This window comes from Kwoniella newhampshirensis, chromosome 8, assembly GCF_039105145.1.
Source record: "Kwoniella newhampshirensis strain CBS 13917 chromosome 8, whole genome shotgun sequence".
Lineage (NCBI taxonomy): Eukaryota > Fungi > Basidiomycota > Tremellomycetes > Tremellales > Cryptococcaceae > Kwoniella > Kwoniella newhampshirensis.
The window spans coordinates 589,582-609,675 of NC_089962.1; the positions used below are offsets into that span (position 1 = coordinate 589,582).

General features: G+C 50.4%; 7 protein-coding genes across 7 annotated transcripts; 3 read left to right on the top strand and 4 right to left on the bottom strand.

Moving 5' to 3' along the window:
* Nucleotides 1-1,099: 1,099 nt before the first annotated feature.
* IAR55_004412 (uncharacterized protein) lies at nt 1,100-3,477 on the bottom strand (the record flags this gene model as incomplete). Its single annotated transcript, XM_066947511.1, has 11 exons — nt 1,100-1,153; nt 1,291-1,537; nt 1,647-1,855; nt 1,938-2,112; nt 2,210-2,358; nt 2,421-2,451; nt 2,548-2,672; nt 2,841-2,899; nt 2,987-3,088; nt 3,219-3,263; nt 3,345-3,477. 11 exons carry the CDS (start codon nt 3,475-3,477, stop codon nt 1,100-1,102), a joined length of 1,329 nt encoding a protein of 442 aa, XP_066801925.1.
* Nucleotides 3,478-4,206: 729 nt separating this feature from the next.
* IAR55_004413 (uncharacterized protein) lies at nt 4,207-5,581 on the top strand (the record flags this gene model as incomplete). The annotated part of the gene is made up of 6 exons (XM_066947512.1): nt 4,207-4,352; nt 4,465-4,567; nt 4,720-4,839; nt 5,008-5,150; nt 5,377-5,437; nt 5,513-5,581. The coding sequence occupies 6 exons, from the start codon at nt 4,207-4,209 to the stop codon at nt 5,579-5,581; spliced, it is 642 nt and encodes a 213-aa protein (XP_066801926.1).
* A 2,487-nt stretch (nt 5,582-8,068) lies between these two features.
* IAR55_004414 (uncharacterized protein) lies at nt 8,069-9,610 on the top strand (the record flags this gene model as incomplete). The annotated part of the gene is made up of 7 exons (XM_066947513.1): nt 8,069-8,103; nt 8,173-8,655; nt 8,717-8,770; nt 8,831-8,860; nt 8,996-9,073; nt 9,148-9,289; nt 9,362-9,610. The coding sequence occupies 7 exons, from the start codon at nt 8,069-8,071 to the stop codon at nt 9,608-9,610; spliced, it is 1,071 nt and encodes a 356-aa protein (XP_066801927.1).
* A 213-nt stretch (nt 9,611-9,823) lies between these two features.
* On the bottom strand, nt 9,824-10,991 carry IAR55_004415 (uncharacterized protein; the record flags this gene model as incomplete). Its single annotated transcript, XM_066947514.1, has 6 exons — nt 9,824-9,918; nt 10,090-10,199; nt 10,285-10,303; nt 10,368-10,442; nt 10,669-10,691; nt 10,963-10,991. 6 exons carry the CDS (start codon nt 10,989-10,991, stop codon nt 9,824-9,826), a joined length of 351 nt encoding a protein of 116 aa, XP_066801928.1.
* A 505-nt stretch (nt 10,992-11,496) lies between these two features.
* On the bottom strand, nt 11,497-12,971 carry IAR55_004416 (urease accessory protein UreG; the record flags this gene model as incomplete). The annotated part of the gene is made up of 6 exons (XM_066947515.1): nt 11,497-11,694; nt 11,764-11,885; nt 12,006-12,224; nt 12,377-12,447; nt 12,514-12,592; nt 12,668-12,971. The coding sequence occupies 6 exons, from the start codon at nt 12,969-12,971 to the stop codon at nt 11,497-11,499; spliced, it is 993 nt and encodes a 330-aa protein (XP_066801929.1).
* Nucleotides 12,972-13,432: 461 nt separating this feature from the next.
* Nucleotides 13,433-15,462, bottom strand: IAR55_004417 (uncharacterized protein; the record flags this gene model as incomplete). The annotated part of the gene is made up of 9 exons (XM_066947516.1): nt 13,433-13,485; nt 13,566-13,729; nt 13,804-14,261; nt 14,335-14,491; nt 14,562-14,618; nt 14,681-14,740; nt 14,810-14,926; nt 14,980-15,026; nt 15,223-15,462. 9 exons carry the CDS (start codon nt 15,460-15,462, stop codon nt 13,433-13,435), a joined length of 1,353 nt encoding a protein of 450 aa, XP_066801930.1.
* A 328-nt stretch (nt 15,463-15,790) lies between these two features.
* Nucleotides 15,791-19,722, top strand: IAR55_004418 (uncharacterized protein; the record flags this gene model as incomplete). Its single annotated transcript, XM_066947517.1, has 15 exons — nt 15,791-16,124; nt 16,260-16,428; nt 16,485-16,673; nt 16,733-17,009; nt 17,070-17,172; nt 17,228-17,304; nt 17,357-17,564; nt 17,621-18,069; nt 18,122-18,262; nt 18,320-18,439; nt 18,494-18,625; nt 18,687-18,808; nt 18,861-18,946; nt 19,019-19,301; nt 19,380-19,722. The coding sequence occupies 15 exons, from the start codon at nt 15,791-15,793 to the stop codon at nt 19,720-19,722; spliced, it is 3,033 nt and encodes a 1,010-aa protein (XP_066801931.1).
* Nucleotides 19,723-20,094: the final 372 nt, after the last annotated feature.

The window sequence follows — 20,094 nt, forward strand, 5'->3', positions numbered from 1 at the left end:
TCTCACGCTCACTCCAACACGAAGGAAGAACGATCACTTTTGCTCAGCGCGTCGCGTGTACTATGCTAAAGCACCAACATGGTTTTGTTTGCCCCTTCACTCGCGCACAGACTTGGTTTGACAGGACAGGACAGGTACAAGACAGTAGTAATCATGTCTGATGTGAAAGGTACGAACTCGATTCTCACGAAAGATGGTCGGTGCCACGCCCTTGACCTGGTCGCGATCACCACGAGTACTGTACGAGGCACCGACCTGCCTAAAATTCTGAACTCAACCCAAGATATGATAGATACCTCTGTCCTGGACGCGAGAGAACCTCAGCTGAAGTCACTTCTTGAACAAGACGTTAAGGTATCTAGGATCAACCGTCGCTTCTTGGCGATCCTGGATGCAGTGATGATGACGCTGTCGGCGTATGAGTCAGAAAAGGTGGGATACGAGATACTTGCGAAAGAGAAGAGAAGCAGTGGTGGTGAATCATGCATACATGCTGGTAAGGGCTGAGAAACATTCGTTACCTCCACTCGTAGTTATAACGACTTTCTTCTGACACCGAGACCAGTTTGTGCCGTTCGCCGCGTGCTTGATAGATCTCGCTCGCTTGGCGTGACGAACAGGTTAAAGCGTTGATGATGCGTCTATCAGAGGGGCTCTAGACTTTTAGGCTTGGAGCTTGAGGTATTGGGCTTGGCTTGCATAAGGAGATGGCCTGCCTTGCATAAGGAGATGGCCTGCATAACGACTTGACAGGACCATGACCACTGCATCTGTCCGTGGTCATCACTTTGTGGACCAGTCTGCAAGACCGCCATCCCGAAAAGCAGTCGATTCCAAAAACGATCGAGGGGCACAACTGAAAGTTGTCATCGATCTATCAGCTTCCCGTTTCAGCAATCCCGTCAATTGTGTTACAACACTTGACGTCGTTACCATCATCGTGTCGTCCATCTAATCAATACTTGATGCAGGGTATGAGATAATACAGAGATCTAATATGGATGGATACGAATGCTACTAGTTCCTCCTGCCACATTCCCGAAATGATTCCTCAAGCAGATTCGTGACAAACCCCTTCTATGCTGTAGTTTCTACTGTATCATTGCAATCCTGCCACACATGCTTCGAACGTCAAGAAAATCACCATGTTCGTCTACACACGAGATCGCAATCAAGTCAGCTCGTATACTCGCGCGTCATCATTTACGAGATCAAACCGTCGACGGGGGACGACGCAGTTTACGGGACGACGGGAACGAAGGATCAAAGAAAAGTCACAAAATGACATACCGGCACAGCTCTGATAACGAGATCGAAAAGATTGATGGAACGAGAGTCGGGTTGACGTGGACGCAAAGATGTGTGAATACAAAACGTCAGATTTTTGCGTACTTTTGGATCAGGAAAAGCGGACCAAGACGGCGGAATCGACGACGACAATGCAGACGAGTCCAGCCTGAGCCAGTCCGAATCGATCGGACCCGGTTTGGAGAGTCTTCGGACGATGAATCTCCTTGTATCGTAAGGATGGGCCATTCTGATTATATCAAATCGGACAGGACTTGATAGCGTGAGGTAATAGGCCTGGACTCGTAATGCGAGAAGGTGGCACGACAATTGCACAGTCGACCGTGACGGTCACGCACCTTATCAATGTTGGCCCCAATCCCGCGAACATTACTCTCCAGCCCTCTCTTCTCACCGCCTCTACTGCGACCGATCTCAGCGATGGGGTTTTGACAGTCGATTCTATCGCTGACGCCCTTGGTAGACTCGAGAAAGTCGTTGTAGGCTTCGTTGTCGGCCAAGGACTTCCTTGTAATCTTGTCTTCAAGACATCTAACGGGAATGTAGCCTATTATCACATATATCGTTCGTCAGCTCGTATCCTGTGGTCTTTCCCGAGGCTCCTTTCGCCTGTCGTGTGTCAAGCTCACAAGCCAGGCGGTAACACCCGCTATGCCTCCAGCCGTCATCAGCTCGGCCCAACTCAATCCGCTCGCTAATTCTGCCTCTGCTTCGTCAATCAGAGTATGTCCCTCGTGCCTATTAGTGTTTGGTGGTATGGGAGGCCGTCTTGTCCATTTAAAGAACCGCAGGATTGCCTCGTAGCTGTTCGAGGATCAGCATGTCAGTCACAGCGACCGCCACGGTCAACAAAACAGGAGAGGACATTGATCGAGCGAAGGCGGATTCACAAAAAGCTTACGTGCAGAAATACGGTCCATAAGCAAGATCCCGCATGGCAGTCGCTGAGAATCCTCGAAAGAGACCTCGAAGCCCGTCCGTCCGTATTATTGATTTCACAACGTTGAGAGTTGACGTATTGACATGTGGCGGTGCAGACTGTTGTCGGATCTGTCGTTCATGCGTTAGCGAACGATGAGTGATCGATACGAAACGAAAAAGGAGAAACACACCTTGATGAGTTCGGTAGGACATGTCAAAAATCTGCCAACAGGTCAGCTCGAAACCAGAATTATTCCACGCAATGCAGGATTCATAATGCAAGGGCTGGTCCGGGACTGAAGAGGGAAAGACACTCACGCGCCTATGAAACCACTTCCTGCCCCTGCTAAGAAGATCTGACCCAGACCCGGCTCCCTCTCCGAATGCGGCTCGAGCTGCAGCTTCATGAAGAACGAATATGAAGTGAAAACGACACCGTTGATCTGTAACGAGGACGACAGACATCAGCGCGGCCTTCAGAAGTAAGGCGATATAGATGGAACTCACGAATGCTATACCGAACTAAGAGGGCGGAGAGGGCAGTTAGTCTCTTCTGCAGCTGTGAGACGGACAGAACCGACAAAAAGGTGTACACTTTCTCATTCACTTACCATGGGCGATGTAACACCTTTGAACAAGCCTTTCACCTTTTCCTCCTTCACTATCGCTCCTGTAATGAGGTCGTGTCAGCTATCGAATGCATAAACAATTGGCGTGGTCACGTCGTACAAGACAACGAATGCAGCGGAGGACCTACCAAGTGCGCTAAAAGTCGAAGAGTATCGTCCGGCATATCGCGGAGTCTGGTATCTCACTTTGACAACGTCGAATGGTTGACCGACAACGAGACCGGCAGCACCTGAATGACCAGGTCATTGTCAATTGCAGATCTCCCCGTCAGTCCTTCCCTGAGTAGAGAAACAACTTCCTTCGTCGAACAGAGGTGCAGAGTAGCTTGACCAAATGAGAGTTATGAGAGTCGTACATACCTGCAATGACACCTGCGGTGAAGTCGATTCCAGGAGATATACCTCCTACATAGAGTCACACAAATGAGGCTCTCATTCAGCTCGGAGTATCCCTACCAGTACCGACTATTGACTCGAACAACGCACCATTCCCACTCCCACTCGAACTGCCATTGACTTTACCTTTACCCTTCCCATTTCCGTTTCCACTGAGACCTCCTTCGCTCAACCCGGCACCGGCTGCACTTCTGGATGATTCCCCCACATTGTTCTCGATCATGTCCACTTGATGTCGCTCGCTGCCGACTGGTCGTTTCGTTGGTACTGTCTATTCTGCGACCCAGAGATATAAGTTTGGGACGACGACGATATGACGTCGTATACTGAAGACTTCAATCCTGTCTCGGAGGTATCGGTGATTTGGACCTGGGTATAGTTCGCCTGAAGATAGATACAGATCGAAGGCCCAGATGATTCAAGGCAAAGGAGAGGCCTAAGAGTTGATGTACAAGGAGTTGTTCAGCAGTGATTTTTCGAGTAGGATGGGTTTCGCTGAAAAACGAAACCAAGTTCAAGCGCGTCTAGGTCCTAAAGATGGTGTGCGGGGTTATTATGAGATGAATGACGATGAGGTATGACTTGAGTTGGACATCCATCCGACTATCAATCAAGCATATCATACAAAGACAGACATTGATCTCGACAGCTGTGCTCATGATACATCTCACGTCTCTGGCGTTGAGAACCGTGGACATCAGTTGTATTTCGATCACTTAGATATACCTCGCAGAGGTCAACTTGGGAGATAAGCGCCGATCCATCTCGAGCCGATAATCCGCATCATCGTGCACATCATTGCATCCCTTGTCACCACTTCCCCACTCCAGGCGTCTTCCGAACAACGTCCTTCCGAGAACACCTGCCCCATCGATATCCGAACATCCAGCCGACAAACTGTTCATCCCCTTGCTTTGCTCTTCATCGACAAATCAATAACACTCATGACAAAATGATGAACCTCGACGAAGAAGTCAGATTGTGGACCACCAATGTCGAACGTGAGAAGACCGAGAACCTGGCGACGTTGTACAGTATCATTGTGAGCTTGGAATACCTAGAAAGAGCGTATGTTCGAGATTCAGTGACCGGGAAAGAGTGAGTGAACTCCTTGGACCGGACCACTTGCCATCAAACGTCATTTCCACTTGCTCGGCTCGCCAGCGAAGTGCGTGTTTGGACAGACTTGCTGATAGGTGGCATGTGATAGATACGCGCCGGCATGCATCAAGCTTTTGGCACAGTACAAGAGCTTGATGAAGCTCGTCGGTGATGAGATAGGGGGTCTCGAACCATTCATGAAGCGATTCAAAGTGAGTCTTCCACATTTGCTCTTCCCTCCGACCGTTCACCTCTGTATTGTGATCTATTGGCGAGATCGATGTCATCGAATGTCAGCCAGACCGTGGCGATCAACACCAATCTAGAATGGTGCCAAGCTGATCCTTACAATTACTGTGTCCAGATGGACCACCAGGCGGCCCTCCATCGATTGACAGTGGGCGTTCCCGCCACTGTGGAGCACTCGGCCGAAGCGACAGACGGAGGCGCAGAGGCTGGGAAATGGGTTGCGGAGACTACTCAGGTGGGTCATCTTGAACATCGACAACCCCCTCCGTTCTCTCTTTGCTGTCATCACCCGGGATCTTGTGTCATCAACCGCTGCAATCGATCTTCAACCACTACCGTCCCAAGCCGCTACTAGCCCTGATATCCGATACGATCAGCTGACCTCTTCTCAACTTCGCTCCAGTCATTCATCACATTCATGGACGCACTCAAACTCAATCTTCGAGCCAAAGATCAATTGCATCCTTTCTTGACGGAATTGATGAGCGGGTATTCTCGGTTCAAAGGCAGTGGAGAATGGGAAGGCAGAGGAAAGATCCTACATTGGTGAGTGGTGGTGGTGGTGGTGTTGGTGGTGGTGGTGGTGGTGGTGGTGGAGGGTGGGGCCAGCGCATCTGCCGGACATCTGTGCCAGTGCATCTGGGGATCAACAACGTTGGTAGAGCTCAGCTGCTTCACATATGTGGAAACGACGGATACCCAATGGACCGGGGCAGCAGGGCTGGAGAAATGTATCGATGGTCAGCTAACAGTATCACTTGTCCGTTCAAAGGCTCATAGCTCTCAACGCAATGAAAGCAAGCGACGAGATCACCGAGGAACAGTCGAGGCAGGTGAGTGTATGGATGGATCATGCAGGGACCATCGCAGAATTGACCCGTACTGATGATGATTACGTCTATCTTTAGATGCTCTTCGATATCGAGAATGCGTATAACGAGTTCTTTCGATCACTCAGTAGCGGAAAGGGCTCATGAGATCTGTCGTACGAATACGAAAACCGGTCGGGCAAATTGGGTAATACGCATGCATAACGATCTTTAATGACTGCGCTCTCCATTTACCGTCAAGTCGAGGAGGGAGACCGGGTGTGAAAGGATAGAGAGATGAGGTCGGACGAACTCGTCAACAGGTTCTCTGGACTTTTCAATCCTCCCCTGTCATTCCCCTTCTATCTCACCCACCAATCCCATCCTCACTCTTACTCCCGACCAGGGTAACGCTTGCGCACGACGGACACCCCACCAGTACGCCTTTCGATTCCATCCCCACATCAGATCTAAACCCCACCTCGATCCAACACTCGTACTTCATCCATAGACCCCTCATGGACGACCATCTATTCCCCCACTCACTCTCACAACTCGACTTCAAATCGGACATTGATCGGAATCAAGATCACGCGATACGTTTCGAACCTATCCCGCACCCCGGTGTGAAGACGCGAGTAAAACATGACTCTAGAACGAGGGGTGTTCTCTTCGCCGGAATACAGCGCGGGTATGGATCAGAAGTAGGGATCGAGACGTCCGTTTCACGTGTCCAAGAGGATTTGAGAGAAAGGTCGAGTCGGTCTCTGAGCGATAGTTTCAAGCGGGAGAGCGGCCGTACAGAGGATCCATGACGAGATTGTTTGGGATGATTGAAGAAAGGGAAGAGATTATACTGATGTCCCTCGATCCGGTATTGGAAAGGCGGGAAAATGCTTCAGGGGAGGGTTCGATAACGTAGGAAGGGGGTCATGGAAGTGAAGAGTGGTCGACTGTTCTCATGTCAGACCAGTCGGACTAGACCAACTTGAGAAGATAGTCAATAGGAAAAGTGCAAAGAGGGAAAAGAAGAAATACGAAATGGCCCCTCACCGCGTCAATTCTCCCATCTCCTCCATCAAACGATAGGAAGGAGACTCGCTCGAATTAGACCCATACAACGCATTTGGATCCACCTAGGATAGATCCAGATGTCACCTATTCTCGACCACACACTCCAAAGAATCTGAACACTCAAATCCCGGGGACTCTCAAAACGCACGATCTCGCAACCCTTTTCTCCCTCACAGAAATGGAGGATGATCTCTTGAACCCAATCCCGATTTCCCTTTTCGTGCATTCCTCTTTCCTGGCATCTTTCTCGTCATCGCGAAAAGGATAATTGGCAAGTTTTCGGTGTTTCGAGAACCACCTAAACTTGATGACAATTGGATCGTGTATTTTTCTCCACTGATCAGAAGAAAGGGATAGACACGTAACGCGTTTTCTTCAGCCCTTCTTTCCTAACCCATCCCCTTCCATCCATATGGAAGGAAGGAAGGGACAGGAGAGTTTTGGACCTTTCTCTTTCTCCTACTTTTCGCAGCCGATCCGCTTAAGGAAACGTGGGAAAGAGTGGTATGGAATTGCGCTCTAAAGAATACCGGTTGACCGCTCATCAGTCTACCGTCATCCCCTTTCCATTAGTGAAGAGAGAGCGAGATCTCGACGACTGGAAACACGTAACCTCGCGCTCGGTCCCGGAGTAGGTCTCAGGAAGAGGACGGACGAAGACCCGCCATAGGAAGATGAGTCGAATATATCGACTCGGTACGTGCGATGGCGCAAGGAGGAGGTTTTGTGTTTTCACAGGAGATCTCGAATGACGGGATGAGGCAGTAGGGGAATGAACTGCGGCATAGGGAGGTGTACAACGTGTCAGCTTAGTCCGACGACAGTGCCTTTACTTGATCATATCGTCAAGCGCTTCAGATATTCAAGAAAAAGGCCAGACGACGGTGACTTGTTGGATTTACTCACCTTAGGGTTAGGATGTCATTTACATGACGAAAGTACAGCCTATCCTTCCTGATCTGTTCTCCCTTCTCCCGTTGGCCCCAAGAACAAGGGGACAGGGAAGAAGGAAGCAGTATCTCCGAAACCACTGTCCGAAAGCCAAAACAACCAGACTATCCTCCATTGAACCAACGAGAAGATGCCAGAGAGAGATGGAAGAGGGATCCGAAGTGAGATCCTTATTTTGGAAATGCAGGATGTGGGGAGTCGAGAAAAAGTGAAGAAGGAGGATGTGGGTTTGCTGGGAGTCTGGAATTGAGGTGTGGAGGGGGTCCTGAGAATGTGAGCGAGGGGCGAGGAGAAGAAGAGAAGGAGGAGGAGAAGAAAGAGAGAAACTGGATGTTGAGTGATGAGCTACTACGGTCACGCTCGACCTGGGCTGACTGGATTTCTTTTCATTTTTATTTGGGTTTTATTTTCCATTTTGCTGGTGATGAGACGCGTGGTGGAGGTCGGAGAACTCGTGCAGTTGTCAACAAACATTACGAGTACGAGCACGAGTACAGCGTCACTCTGCCAATGCAATGATCATATGCTTGCCAGAAGGGGCACCAGTACCTTGTCAGCTAGCAAATCTCACGCAGTCGCTCAATCCTGGCCACAATGACTGTGACGAACTTGGAGACGGCCGACAAGCCCATGACATACGAAGAACAGCGTCTACAAAACATCAGGTGAGTCCGAGTCGCCACGTCACACCCGTTACGACACAGCCACCGATGAGGAATGCTGACTGCGTACAGGGACAATGAAGCTCTCTTACTCTCACTTGGACTGTCTGCCCCTTCTGATCCGAAGAGGTCGATCGGAAAGACGAACAAAAAACCTTCCGGAGCACTACGCAAGACGGTCATTTTTGAGCGGAAACGAAAACGAAAACGAGAAGCTTCATTGTCCAGCGATGCAGAACTCAATACGCCGGGAAGGTGGAGCTCGACCCTCGTCGACGGTACGAGCCAAGGAGGAGGAGACACCGCATCAAGTCTGAGAAGGAGCACAAGAACGTCAGCTCGACCTACACCATGTCGCACAGATTTCGGCTCACGGACCGGCTCGGTGTCTGGGACTTCTACACCGACGAGGAACGCTCGTGTCGAGAAACAGGAAGGCGAGGAGAGCGATGAGAGTGGCTCAGAGTATGAGGGACCGCGAGGGAGGAAAATGGTAGGAAATGGAGATGGTAGGATGAGGAATGCTCAACGTCTAGGAGTCAGGACCCAAGATCCGTGTGTAGCGCATCCAATGATTGTGTGGTGATGTATGGCTCAAAGGGGCATTGTCGAACAGGAAAACGTTCGGACATATCCCCGGTGTCGAAGTGGGTAGATGGTGGCCTACAAGGTGGGTCTCCGTCGTTCCGCTCCTATTTCAGTAGGACGGATCGGTTGACCGGGAAAGCAGAATGGACGCTTCCACAGATGCTGTACATGCGTGAGTCTGTGCCCATTCATTCGTTCCCATTCGTTCGTTCCCATTCGTTCGTTCCCATTCGTTCGTTCCCATTCGTTCGTTCCCATTCGTTCGTTCCCAATTATCAACACGACAAAGGCTGACAAGCGTTCGTAGACCAACTGTCGCAGGTATCTCAGGTAACGCCATGGACGGTGCATGGTCTGTGGCTCTTTCCGGTGGATATCCCGACGAGTGAGTCGGTTTGTATTCATCATCGTACATCAGCATCGAGTGTCGTTGATCGCAGGATCCTCTTCTGTTGGCAGTATCGATCTGGGTTACGCTTTCACCTACACAGGTAGTGGAGGTAGAGATTTGAAAGGGACGAAACAGAATCCGAAGAACCTAAGAACGGCTCCACAGACATCTCATCAGACCTTCGACAATGCCTTGAATGCAGCTTTGAAAGTGAGTGCTGCAGGGACGTCTTACGGGTCAATCGGTCACCGCTGAGCTGATGCTGGATCCCTGTCAACGTAGAAATCAGCGGAAACTCGTTATCCTGTTCGAGTGATCCGAGGTTTCAAGCTCCAATCTCCATATGCACCGCCCACTGGATATCGTTACGATGGACTCTACATCGTGGAGAAGGCTTGGATGGGTAAAGGTCTGACCAAGGGATTGATGGTCTGTCGCTATGCTTTCAAGAGGATGGACGGACAGCCGCCTTTGCTGGAAAGGGACTTGGAAGCCGAGAGGGAGGAGAGAGAAGCTGAGCGAGGGCTATGATAGTTCAGACAGACAGGCAAGCTTCATCACGAACGCATTTCATTTGATACAACACCTGCTTTACACTTCACACTTTGTGTACATATGACTGCTTTGCTTTCGACTACAACACATCGCAGAACAACACCCTTGACGAAGGAAAATCGGAGCAGAACATGACTGAGCAAGGCCTACGGTCTATCGACACTTCGGGCCTGCCTCTGGACGTATGCCTCAGTACAGGTTGGTACCGGTGTCACCCTTCTTCTTCTTCATGGCATCCTTCTTGCCGTCCTTGTGAAGCTTTGTGATCTGTTTCTTCCAGCCGACTGAGAGGAATGAGACCAGTCTCAGCGTCAATACTATACATCGGACAAAGCGATTGAATGGAAGATGAACCCGGGGGGGGGGGGAATGTGAAAATGTGACACGGAGATGAAGGGCAAGGAACTGCAGAACATATAGGGCAAGGGTTGAAGAGACGTCACACGTCCACTCACAGCAAGACTTGCAGTTCGGATTAGCGTGAGCCTTGCACATGATCGATCCATCCTTGCTGTTCTTGTAGTGAGCGGGGAGTTCGAGCGGACCACGAGGCTTGGGGTCGAATCTGATCAAGACGCGTTTGAGCAACCAATTCTCAATCTATATAATGCTTGTGGAACAGGGACCAGTGATCTGGGATCAGTACTCACCCCATCATAGCATCGTTGTCTGTGAGAACAGAGTCCTCAAATTAGCACGTCTTGGTTGTCATTGAGGACCGGACCTCGCTTACCCTCACGACCGTCGAACTCGCAAGTCTTACAGACTTCGAGACCGTGTTCGCAAAAGAGTGCATCGTTGATCTCGACTGGTGAAGATGGAAGGGGTGGTCAGTACAGTAGAGTAGAGGGGGTGGGCCGCTTGACAAGCAGGATGGAACAGTAGAGACAATGACAATGGCGATGGGGATGGGGATGGGGATGGGGATGGGGATGGCGTTGGCGATGGCGATGGCGATGGCGTCGGCGATGACAGAACAAAGATAGGGACGGAACTGGCGTTGAACCGATTGCGGATCGAGATTGAGTACTCACTGGAAGAGTTGGAGGTGTTGGTGCTGTGCGCGAAAGAGTGAGACACGGATCAGCGAATGTACAAGGAATGCCTGTTCCTCTTGTCTTTGACAGGACCTGCAATCTCCAGATGTGTGTGACCTCCCCTACAACTGCCCTGCCCTTTGACGGGTCTGATCCCAAGAGGCTATTTATCATTCAACGAGGCTCTGACAAATCCCACACGACCATACGATCCTTGAATGGACTCTCGGAGGACGAGACGACTACGTAGGGCCTAGATCTCCCTTTGCCGCACGCAGGACACACACTCACTCGGTTGGGGAGACTCCGAGTTCGGCCATGATGTCTATCTGGATATATCAGTGGGTGATGGTCGAGTCTGTCAAAGCAGTGTATGTGACAGATGCATGGGGAAGAGATATCACCGCAGTACGGTTATATACCTCCCCTTTGCCCCCATTGGTAGTCGGGTGACTCTGTGATTCCACGTTACCATGAGGAGCAAGTCATTTGACCCAAGAACTGAATCCTATCTCGTAGATCATACGACGACGACGACGACGACCATCAGTCACGAGCATTCTCAGAGCTACCCTCTACCCCGTGGGGTACCAGATCTCAGGTGCGCAATTGCCCATTCGAGTAACCCCGAACTTGCGGTAATCGGCATCTTGATTAACCTCACATAAGCGTGGCATATCAAGGTGGGAGGGGTATATACAAATGAAGGGAGAAGAACACCCCGCCTCCTCTATCTAATACGGGTATGTGATCTTCATCGCGCTTTCTCCGACTGGCTGTGAGCTGATATGTGAGCTACGCGGCTCCTCAGAGACCGACGGCCTCTTACGCCTTGGTCTTCCCCTTGCCGTCTTTACCCGCGGCACCACTAGCGCGCCAAGCACTGATAATTGCTTCCATCACTTCGGTCACACCGTCGTTGTTTCGCACCGAAGTGAAAAGCGTAGGACCACCCTCACGCATCTTGGCAGCATCACGACGCATAACGTCGAGTGACGCACCGACATAAGGTGCGAGGTCGATCTGAGCGAGACACGAGCAACACTTTCAGCGAAGATTGTCTAGCCACAGACATTTGGATTACTTGCTCACCTTGTTCACGATGAGAAGGTCGGATTGAGAGATACCAGGTCCACCCTTTCGTGGGATCTTGTCACCACCACTGACATCGATGACGTAGATGATGTAGTCAGCAAGCTCTCGCGAGTAGTTGGCTGAGAGAGGTTCAGGAGTGTCAGCTCTGCTTCCTATCCCTTCCTTTGAGGGGACCCTCCCATTCCGGCCACAACTGGTTTCTCCGCCAGAACATGAAATCGTGGTCCGACCTCACTCACCTGCCAGGTTGTCTCCTCCGCTCTCCACGAACAGCAGTTCAGTCTCGAATTGCGCCTGCAGTTCCTCCAATGCGCCCAAGTTCGCTGAGATGTCCTCTCGGATAGCTGCGTGGGGACATCCACCCGTCTCAATTGCTCTGATCCTGTTCGCTGGCAACGCTTCGTTGCGGATGAGGAACTCCTGATCCTCTCGAGTGAAGATATCGTTTGTGACGGCGGCTGTGGATTTGCAGTGCAAACGATGGTGGATAGATCAACGCCGAGGCAAGGAGTCGGGGAAGTTGAGGTAGGACAACGGTGGATTGGATAGATAGACCGGGCAATCAACATGACGTTCCTCTACAGGATTCAGCGGGGAAGATGGAGCGTACCGATGTTGTAATGGTCTCTGAAGGCTCTACATAGAGCAAGAAGCAGAGCCGTCTTTCCAGACCCCACCGGTCTGCACCATCCCTTCAGCCGTCGGCTACCAACAGAGAACTCGTGGATAGATGCTCCAACGACTCACCCTCCTATGCCAATCGTGAAAGCTCTCTCATTCCAATCTCTTCCTGAATAATCTGGCATATCCCTCTCCGAGAATTTACCTGTTCGACCGCATCGTATCAGAGCCCGGACCCGTCTGCAGATAACGACGAAGATGCAAAGGCAGAAAAGCTTACCCGCATGTTCTAGGTGTTCGTGGGTATGACCATGTTCGTCCGGGGTCCAGATCCCCCCCGCATGATCATGCCCGTGTCCGTGATCATGGAACGTCGCTCCTCCATCATGAGTATGGGTGTGAGGTGCCGAAGTCGGAGCAGACACTATTGACACGGATGATGAAGCTGGTGTGGAATCGGATAGATGAGGTGCGTTATTGGTGTTGGTGGTGTTGGTGGTGGTGGTGGTGCCGGCTTGCGCTTGTGCGGCTGTGAGCGCTGATGTCAATCGATCAGAGAATTGACAGACGGGTTGAGATGTCATCGTGTATAATGTTACTATGCAAGGAAAGAGTCCGTGATGATTATCAGACTGTCTATCAATAATCAACAATGTCAATGGGAGTTGATGATAATGATCTGATTTGTTGTGTGTTTGGGGGTGCGCCAAAAGTGCGATAGGTGGGTTCGGTGGAATGCAGTCGTAAGCAAGGGGGGAAAAAAACACCCCTTCCCTGAGAAATCGGAACATGAACTGTTTACCCCACAGGGAGTCTCCACTTTGACCACGAGGTCCACGAGGGAAGGAACAGGGGGGAAGAAAAGTGGATAGCAGCAGATAGCTCAAGAGCATGCATGCCGCTCCTCGACGACACTCCGGTCGGTATAAGCTTGTGACATGTCCAAGATCCAGGTATTCACTATACTGTCCAAAACCAATACAACGTCCATCTAGCCGAGAACCATGAAAATCCAAAAACGAGATCCACTGCTCCAAAGCTCAGTTTAAGCCTTCAATTGTAAGCCGAGTTTGACTGTCATTGTGTTCATGTAATCCTCTGTAGCAGGGAACATCGTCAGCCAGCACCCTGCGAGCACAACCTGTGGTGTTCGGGGAATCAAGACGAAAATCACTCACCAGCCTGTCGACGCATCGTCCAGTATTCGGCCAACAACTCGTTGATCTCGTTCTCGTGTTTGGTGATGAACGCTGCCATCTCCGCTTCCAGTTCCTTCTGCTCGGCAATCAGGACATCTCTTTGTTTCTGCCATACTCCACGTTCTTTCGTGCGGACTTTGTACCTGTTCAACGATCGAGATCAGTCGATTCGTTCTATCTCGAAGGCGCACAACTCGATGTCGCAGCTGGCACTTACTCGGCTTTGAGATCTTCGATCCTCTTCACACCTCTCTGTCCAAACTCCTTCTTCATCTCTTGTTGTCTGGCCAACTTGTCACTTGCATTTTGCAGTTGTCGTCCCAATTGCTCCAATCTAGCTTCCAAACCTTGACTCTCGATCTTCTTTCCTTCCAACCGAGCTTCCAGCGCAACCTTCCCTCGCTTCGATTCTTCCACACGAGCTCTTTGCTCATCGATACCTTTCTCAAGGTCGATCAAACCTTTCAGGTCGACTTCGAGAGAACCAATGACTTCTAATCGGTTGGAAAGTTCTCGCGCTTTATGTTGGAACGAGACGAGTTTAGCCTTCTCGGTAGATAGAGCGTGAGACATTTCAGAGATGTGTCGTTTGATCCGGTCGGGAGATTGGACAAGCCGAGATTTGGTGGAATTTATTTGGAGACCTAATTGAGTGATGAGGTGGTTGTTGTGGGCCTGAGCAAGCATGTATCAGCGCCAAAACCCACTCGTTATCGTCTGTCAGACTGCCGAGAAGAGGTTCACGCACTGCTTGGTCCATCAGACCCTGTCTCTCCTTCTTGAGCTCCTCGACCTCGCCTGAAAGCTTGACCTGCTGTCCTCGAAGCTCGAGTAACTCGTTCCGCAAGCCCTCGTTTCGCTTTTGTGCTTGTTCAGACTGCGGTCGCTCAGCTGCATTTCGAGCGCTATCGAACGACGACCAAGATCAACATATGTCAGTTGGCAGTTTAGTTTGGATGCTTCAACCCGACTGACGTGATCTCATCAATCTGCGCTTCGATCTTCTCCAACTTCCGTCTCAGAGCGATCGTCCTGTAACAGATAATGATCAGTTGTCATGCTGGCCAGTCGTGAAACACACTATGACTACTCACTTCTCAGCCTGTTTTTGCACGTTGCTCTGTAGTTGCGATAGATATTGTGCTCGCTCATCCCTTCATGGATCCCAACAGCGATCAGTCTCGTGACACCGGCCACGGTGAGCCGTACCAGCAGACACTCACCTGAACTTTGCAAAGTTCATGATTCCACTCAGGCAAGTCCGGAAACGGTGTGATTCCGGACGAGTAAGATCTGACAGAGTGAAGTCGGAGATACCACACAATTGCGCAAGATCTCGGCTGCGAGAGCTGTTAGCAGATCGTTTCACAAATTTTATCCTGTCGAAACGCACCAGTGTCTGAAAAACATTGTGAATTGGAGGGTGTCGGTATACATCTCCTGTTGGACCGATCGATGTCAGTCAGTTCATTCTCTGTCCATCTCCTTTCTACTGCTTCCAAGCATCATCCCGTAATTCGCATCATGGCAACCTCTTCTTCCGTCTTTCCTTCAATGTTCCTCCCCTCTGTTGCGTTTTCTCCGTCATTGCATCCTTCTACTGCTCTCAATCAACGTGCCGTCGTAGACAACCCACCTTATACTCCATCATCCCCAGTAAAGCCGCCTTTGGACCGTCTAGCAGCTCCATTGGCGCACCCATCAGAACTTCCAGTAGCGAAGCGTAGATCGACTGTGTCGTCTGGGCGGTCGGCTTGGTCAGATCTTCCATCTGAGCTGGGATCCCTAGGGCTGCTAAACATTCGAGAATCTGAACAGCCGTTATCATCGGGAAAGCGAGCAGCTCCTGCGGAGCTTTGCGCGTCTGTTGTGACATCGTCGCTTGGTCGTAGGGTGTTGATCGACGTGCGTCCGTATTGAATCAAGAAGACGATATGAGAGATGGTATGAAGTAGAGAAATATCAAGTTGGATCAAGAGACGACGGGTTTGTTGACACGAAAAACGCGACACGTGAAACGCTCTGTTGTTGGTTACGTAATAAGAGGATGGTCGCGTCTCGTAAACAAAACACTTGGGTCGTTGATTTCTTCGGTCATACATCGGTACTCAACAACAACACTCAAACACTCTCATCTCTTTGTACCGGCTCCATCAGTCATCTACACCTGGGACTGAGAATTGGGCTCGTCCACTCGCGTCAAAATGGTCAACGCTCGTCCCCAAGCTCGACCTCGAGCGCTGTCCGTCTCGTTCCTCACAGACACTCTACCCACCCTCCTTCCACCCATATTCGACCAAGTACAACAGACTACCGCCAATCACCGGAAGAACATCGCATCGCTTCGTAAGATCCAAGATCAATGTTCGTCAATCACCGAATCATCTTCCAAGGGGACCAAGTTGGTTGGCGAGAAGGCGTTCAATGGATTGTTCGTAGATATGGTCAACAGGGTTCTGCCTGTGAAGAAGGGAGTGAGCGTGGCGGACAGAGTGGTCAAGTTCGTGGCTAGTTATGTTGTTTATTCGACGGAACAAGGTGAGATCTTCCCGACTTCACTCTCAATGGGACGGGTGTATATACCGGGAGGTACTGTAGCTTAAGCCTAAGATAGTAATTTCCTGGGTGGTCTGTACACACAAGAATCTGAGCTGAAGTCTGATTGCATAACAGATGCTGCCAGCAGACCCGAAGGCGAGGAAGATGTAGACACACCATCGTCAAGATTTGTGGTCAAGCTTCTTCGCCATCTCTTAGCGGGAATGGAAGCGAAAGACAAGAACGTCAGATTCAGAGTAACATTGTTGACTGTCTCCATGATCAACGGCCTAGGCGAGATGGAGTGAGTCTCAGCTGACCTATCGAGACCGAACGAGTAAGCTGATTGTGTGTATGAAGTGATGACCTCTATGTATTGCTTCGAAGATCACTGCTCGAACGAGCGAGGGATAAGGAAGCGGCTGTTAGGGTGCAGGCTGCTTTGGGTCTGGCGAAATTGCAAAGTGGAGAGGATGACGACGATTTGGAAGAAGGACAAGAACCTCTTGGGGAAGTTCTTCTCGATCTGCTCCGCTATGATCCTGCTGCGTAAGTGACCCAATCGACTCAGTGGTGATCTGGAGCTGACATGTATACTGGATGTGCAGAGAGGTTCGACGAGCCGCACTGTATAATCTTCCTCGAATACCCGCCACACTCCCTCACATCCTCGCAAGAACGCGAGATGTTGATCCTATCCTTCGAAGGACTGTCTACGCTGGTTCACTCTCGGCTGCCGCTCTTCCCGATCCTCGAGTGTTGAGTATTGCTCAGCGAGAGGAAGTGGCGAGAAATGGTCTGGGAGACAGAGAGGGAAGTGTCAGAAAAGCTGCAGCGGGAATGTTAGCTGGTTGGGTAGATATGGCAGAAGGGGATTTGATCGAGGTAAGTTTCAAAATGTGAACGATCTACATGCTTGACATATCGCTCAACTTGACACCTTAGTTTTTGTCGCGTTTTGACGTAGTCTCAAGTCAAGTCGCAGAAGAAGCCTTGTTCTCAGTCTTTGTCACCCGGCCGGAGGTGTTCCAAGCAGTCGAGTTTGACGGTGTGTCACACGTGTCGTGAAATTGTCACACTGCTGATGCGAACAATCGTCTCAGACGCTTTCTGGGCCACCTTCACGCCCGAGAAAGCATTTCTAGCACGAGTTTTCGTCGACCACTGCATCTCCATCAAGGTAAGCTTAGGGCCTGTTTCGAGAGGTAAGCCACAGCTGACTGGTGAGGCAGGACGAGGCTCGTCTGGAAGAAGTCCTACCTGTAGTGACAGCTCTTGCATACCGCATCCAAGACGAATACAACAATCTCGTTGGAGCTGTCAATGATGAAGCAGAAGATGCGACCGAGCGTGCTTTCATTGTCGGAGAATTGCTTAAACTGGCCGTCAACCTGGACTATGCAGATGAGATCGGTCGAAGGAAGATGTTCCAGCTTGCAAGTAAGTTTGTCGTGCGAATTCTTGGACCAAACAAGAGGTATTGACGACCGCCGTAGGGGAGATGATCTCTCAAGCCAACTTGCCCGAGCCGTTGATTCCCAAATGTCTCGACGTTGTCAGCAAAATTGCAAACGGCGAGCGAGACCTCATACGGGTTGTGGTAGACGTTGTTACGGAGCTTCGCGAAGGTGAAGGTGACGAGGACGAACCGCCAATGGATAGTCAAGCCTCCTCAGTTGGAGATCAAAGCATCCGACGTCGATCGGTTGCCCCCCGATTCACTCCGGATGATCCGGAAGCTAGAATCAAAGCAGCCTTGATCGATTTGAGGTGCTTGTTGATCTGTATCAGTCTGCTAGAGAGAGTCAACTCGACGTTGCAAGATAACTCCGTTTTCCATGGACTGCTACCGGACTTGATCATCCCAGCCGTTAGGAACAAGGAGGAGCCAGCGTTGAGGGATCAAGGATTGATCTGTTTGGGTTTGTGCTGCATGATCGATGCGGTGAGCTTGGGAATACCTTCGTAAGGACGAAATGCTGACCTCATATGTTCAGAAAATGGCAGCCAACTCGTTCGGGCTCTTCGTCCAACAGCTCACAACCGCGGATGATGAGCTGAAAGTCAAGGTCTGTCAAATCATCTTTGATTTGTTCATGGTTCATGACATCAACACTCTCGTATCGAAGACTATGCCTGTAAGCTGCTTGACGAGGTATGCTACGAGCGACTAGCTGATATTTATCGACCAACAGACGGACAAAGTGGTAGAGCTTGTTCGACATGCGCTCAGCCAGGATGCACCGGAGGTCCAAGCTGTGGCTTGCGAAGGTGTGGCGAAGCTCATGTTGGCAGGTATGATCTCGGACGAAACCGTTAGTACCCTTCTGAGAAACCCTACCCAATGAAGACTGAGCGGTGATTCGCAGGTGCTACAATCATTGGTCTTGTTGTACTTCTCTCCGGAAACGGCCGAAAATCAGCCCTTACGACAATGCCTGACATACTTTTTACCGGTGTACTGCTATTCTGCTCCAGAGAACCAACGGAGAATGCTTTCAGTGAGTGCGAAAGATTGAACTACCGAGGCCATTACGCTGATCATGATCTGAATATTGGCAGATCTTCTCCGATACCTTTGGAATGCTCTCGCAACTTGCGGAAGAGATCGAGGATGAGGAGATGCCGCCACTGGCGCAAATGGGTCTAATGATGGTTGATTGGTTAGATCCGCAGAAGATGGTGTAAGTTGACACAGGCGGTTCCGGTGTTGATCATTAGCTAATGGAGTTTCAGTGAGAGAGAAGGTGTAATGGTCGACACGACTGTCCACTTTGATTTGGCTTCGGTGGTACTCAAAGCAGTCCTAACAGAAACGTCAAGTGAGTGAACTGTTGCCATCCATGACTTCCAGATTGAGACCATCAAGCTGACATCATACACCATCCAATCAGAAGAATCACGCAAAGCTTTGATCTCGTTCCTCTCCAAACTCAATCTGCCCGAAGCCGAAGAAGTAGACAGCTACAAGGTCAAATCGTTGATAGCTCTGGTCGCTGCCATTCGGTCAAAACGGCCATTCCACGACGCGGCCAGTAGGAACGCTTTGACCAAGTTTGAGTCGGTCCTTCTCAAGAAATGGCCGGGAGAGCTGGAAGGCTTCGATGAAGATGCATTCAGGACTGAAGGAGGGGAGCGAAGAGAAGTAGAGGAGTTATTCGGTTTCATCGACGATGTGTGAGTGTCGTGTATCTTGAAAAGGTAGTGCGATCAATACGGTGTATGAAAGCTGACATGGACTTTGACACTTCACAGCGATGAGAAAGATGTAGACGCGCAAAGTGAAGCAGGATCGACCAAGCGAGGTAAACGCGGCACATCAGCAACCGGATCACGTCGCGGCAATTCGAGAGCCAGAGATTCTGTCACACCTGCTCCATCAGATATGGCAAGTACAGATGAAGAAGACGAAGAGGAGACACCGAAGAAGGCGAGGACGAAAGCGCCACCACCTGTCAGAGGGACCAAAGGGAAGGGAGGGCGGGTGATGCCGCCTGTCGAGGAGGAGGACGAAGAGGAAGAGGATGAGGATGAGGATGAGGAAGAGGAGGATGACGATGTGGAGAGTTTGCTAGATGAGGATGAGTTGGATATCTAGACCAAGTCTCTCGGCGGTCTCTCTGTGCTTATGAGGGAGTTTGATCCTGTTTGTATGATGTATTATCGATCGGGTCTGGTCTCTGGTCGCAATGCGTCTCAATTCAGAAAGAGGATCTGTGGTTGACCCGCACAAGAGAGAGAGGACCCAGATCCACCGGTTATAACGGAGTTTATCGATTGAGTAACAGTACTTGTAACAGTATGCCGGCAATTGAGAGGACGCGATCTTTGCTCGTTTCCATTTGCCGCAAGTGAAACTGAAAGAAAGGTTACATGTTCGCGAAAAGGTAGTCCAAACATCATCCATCATCTTCTGCCTCAATTAGCTCTGGATATCTTCTCGACCAATCTATAAGCAAGAACAGGTATC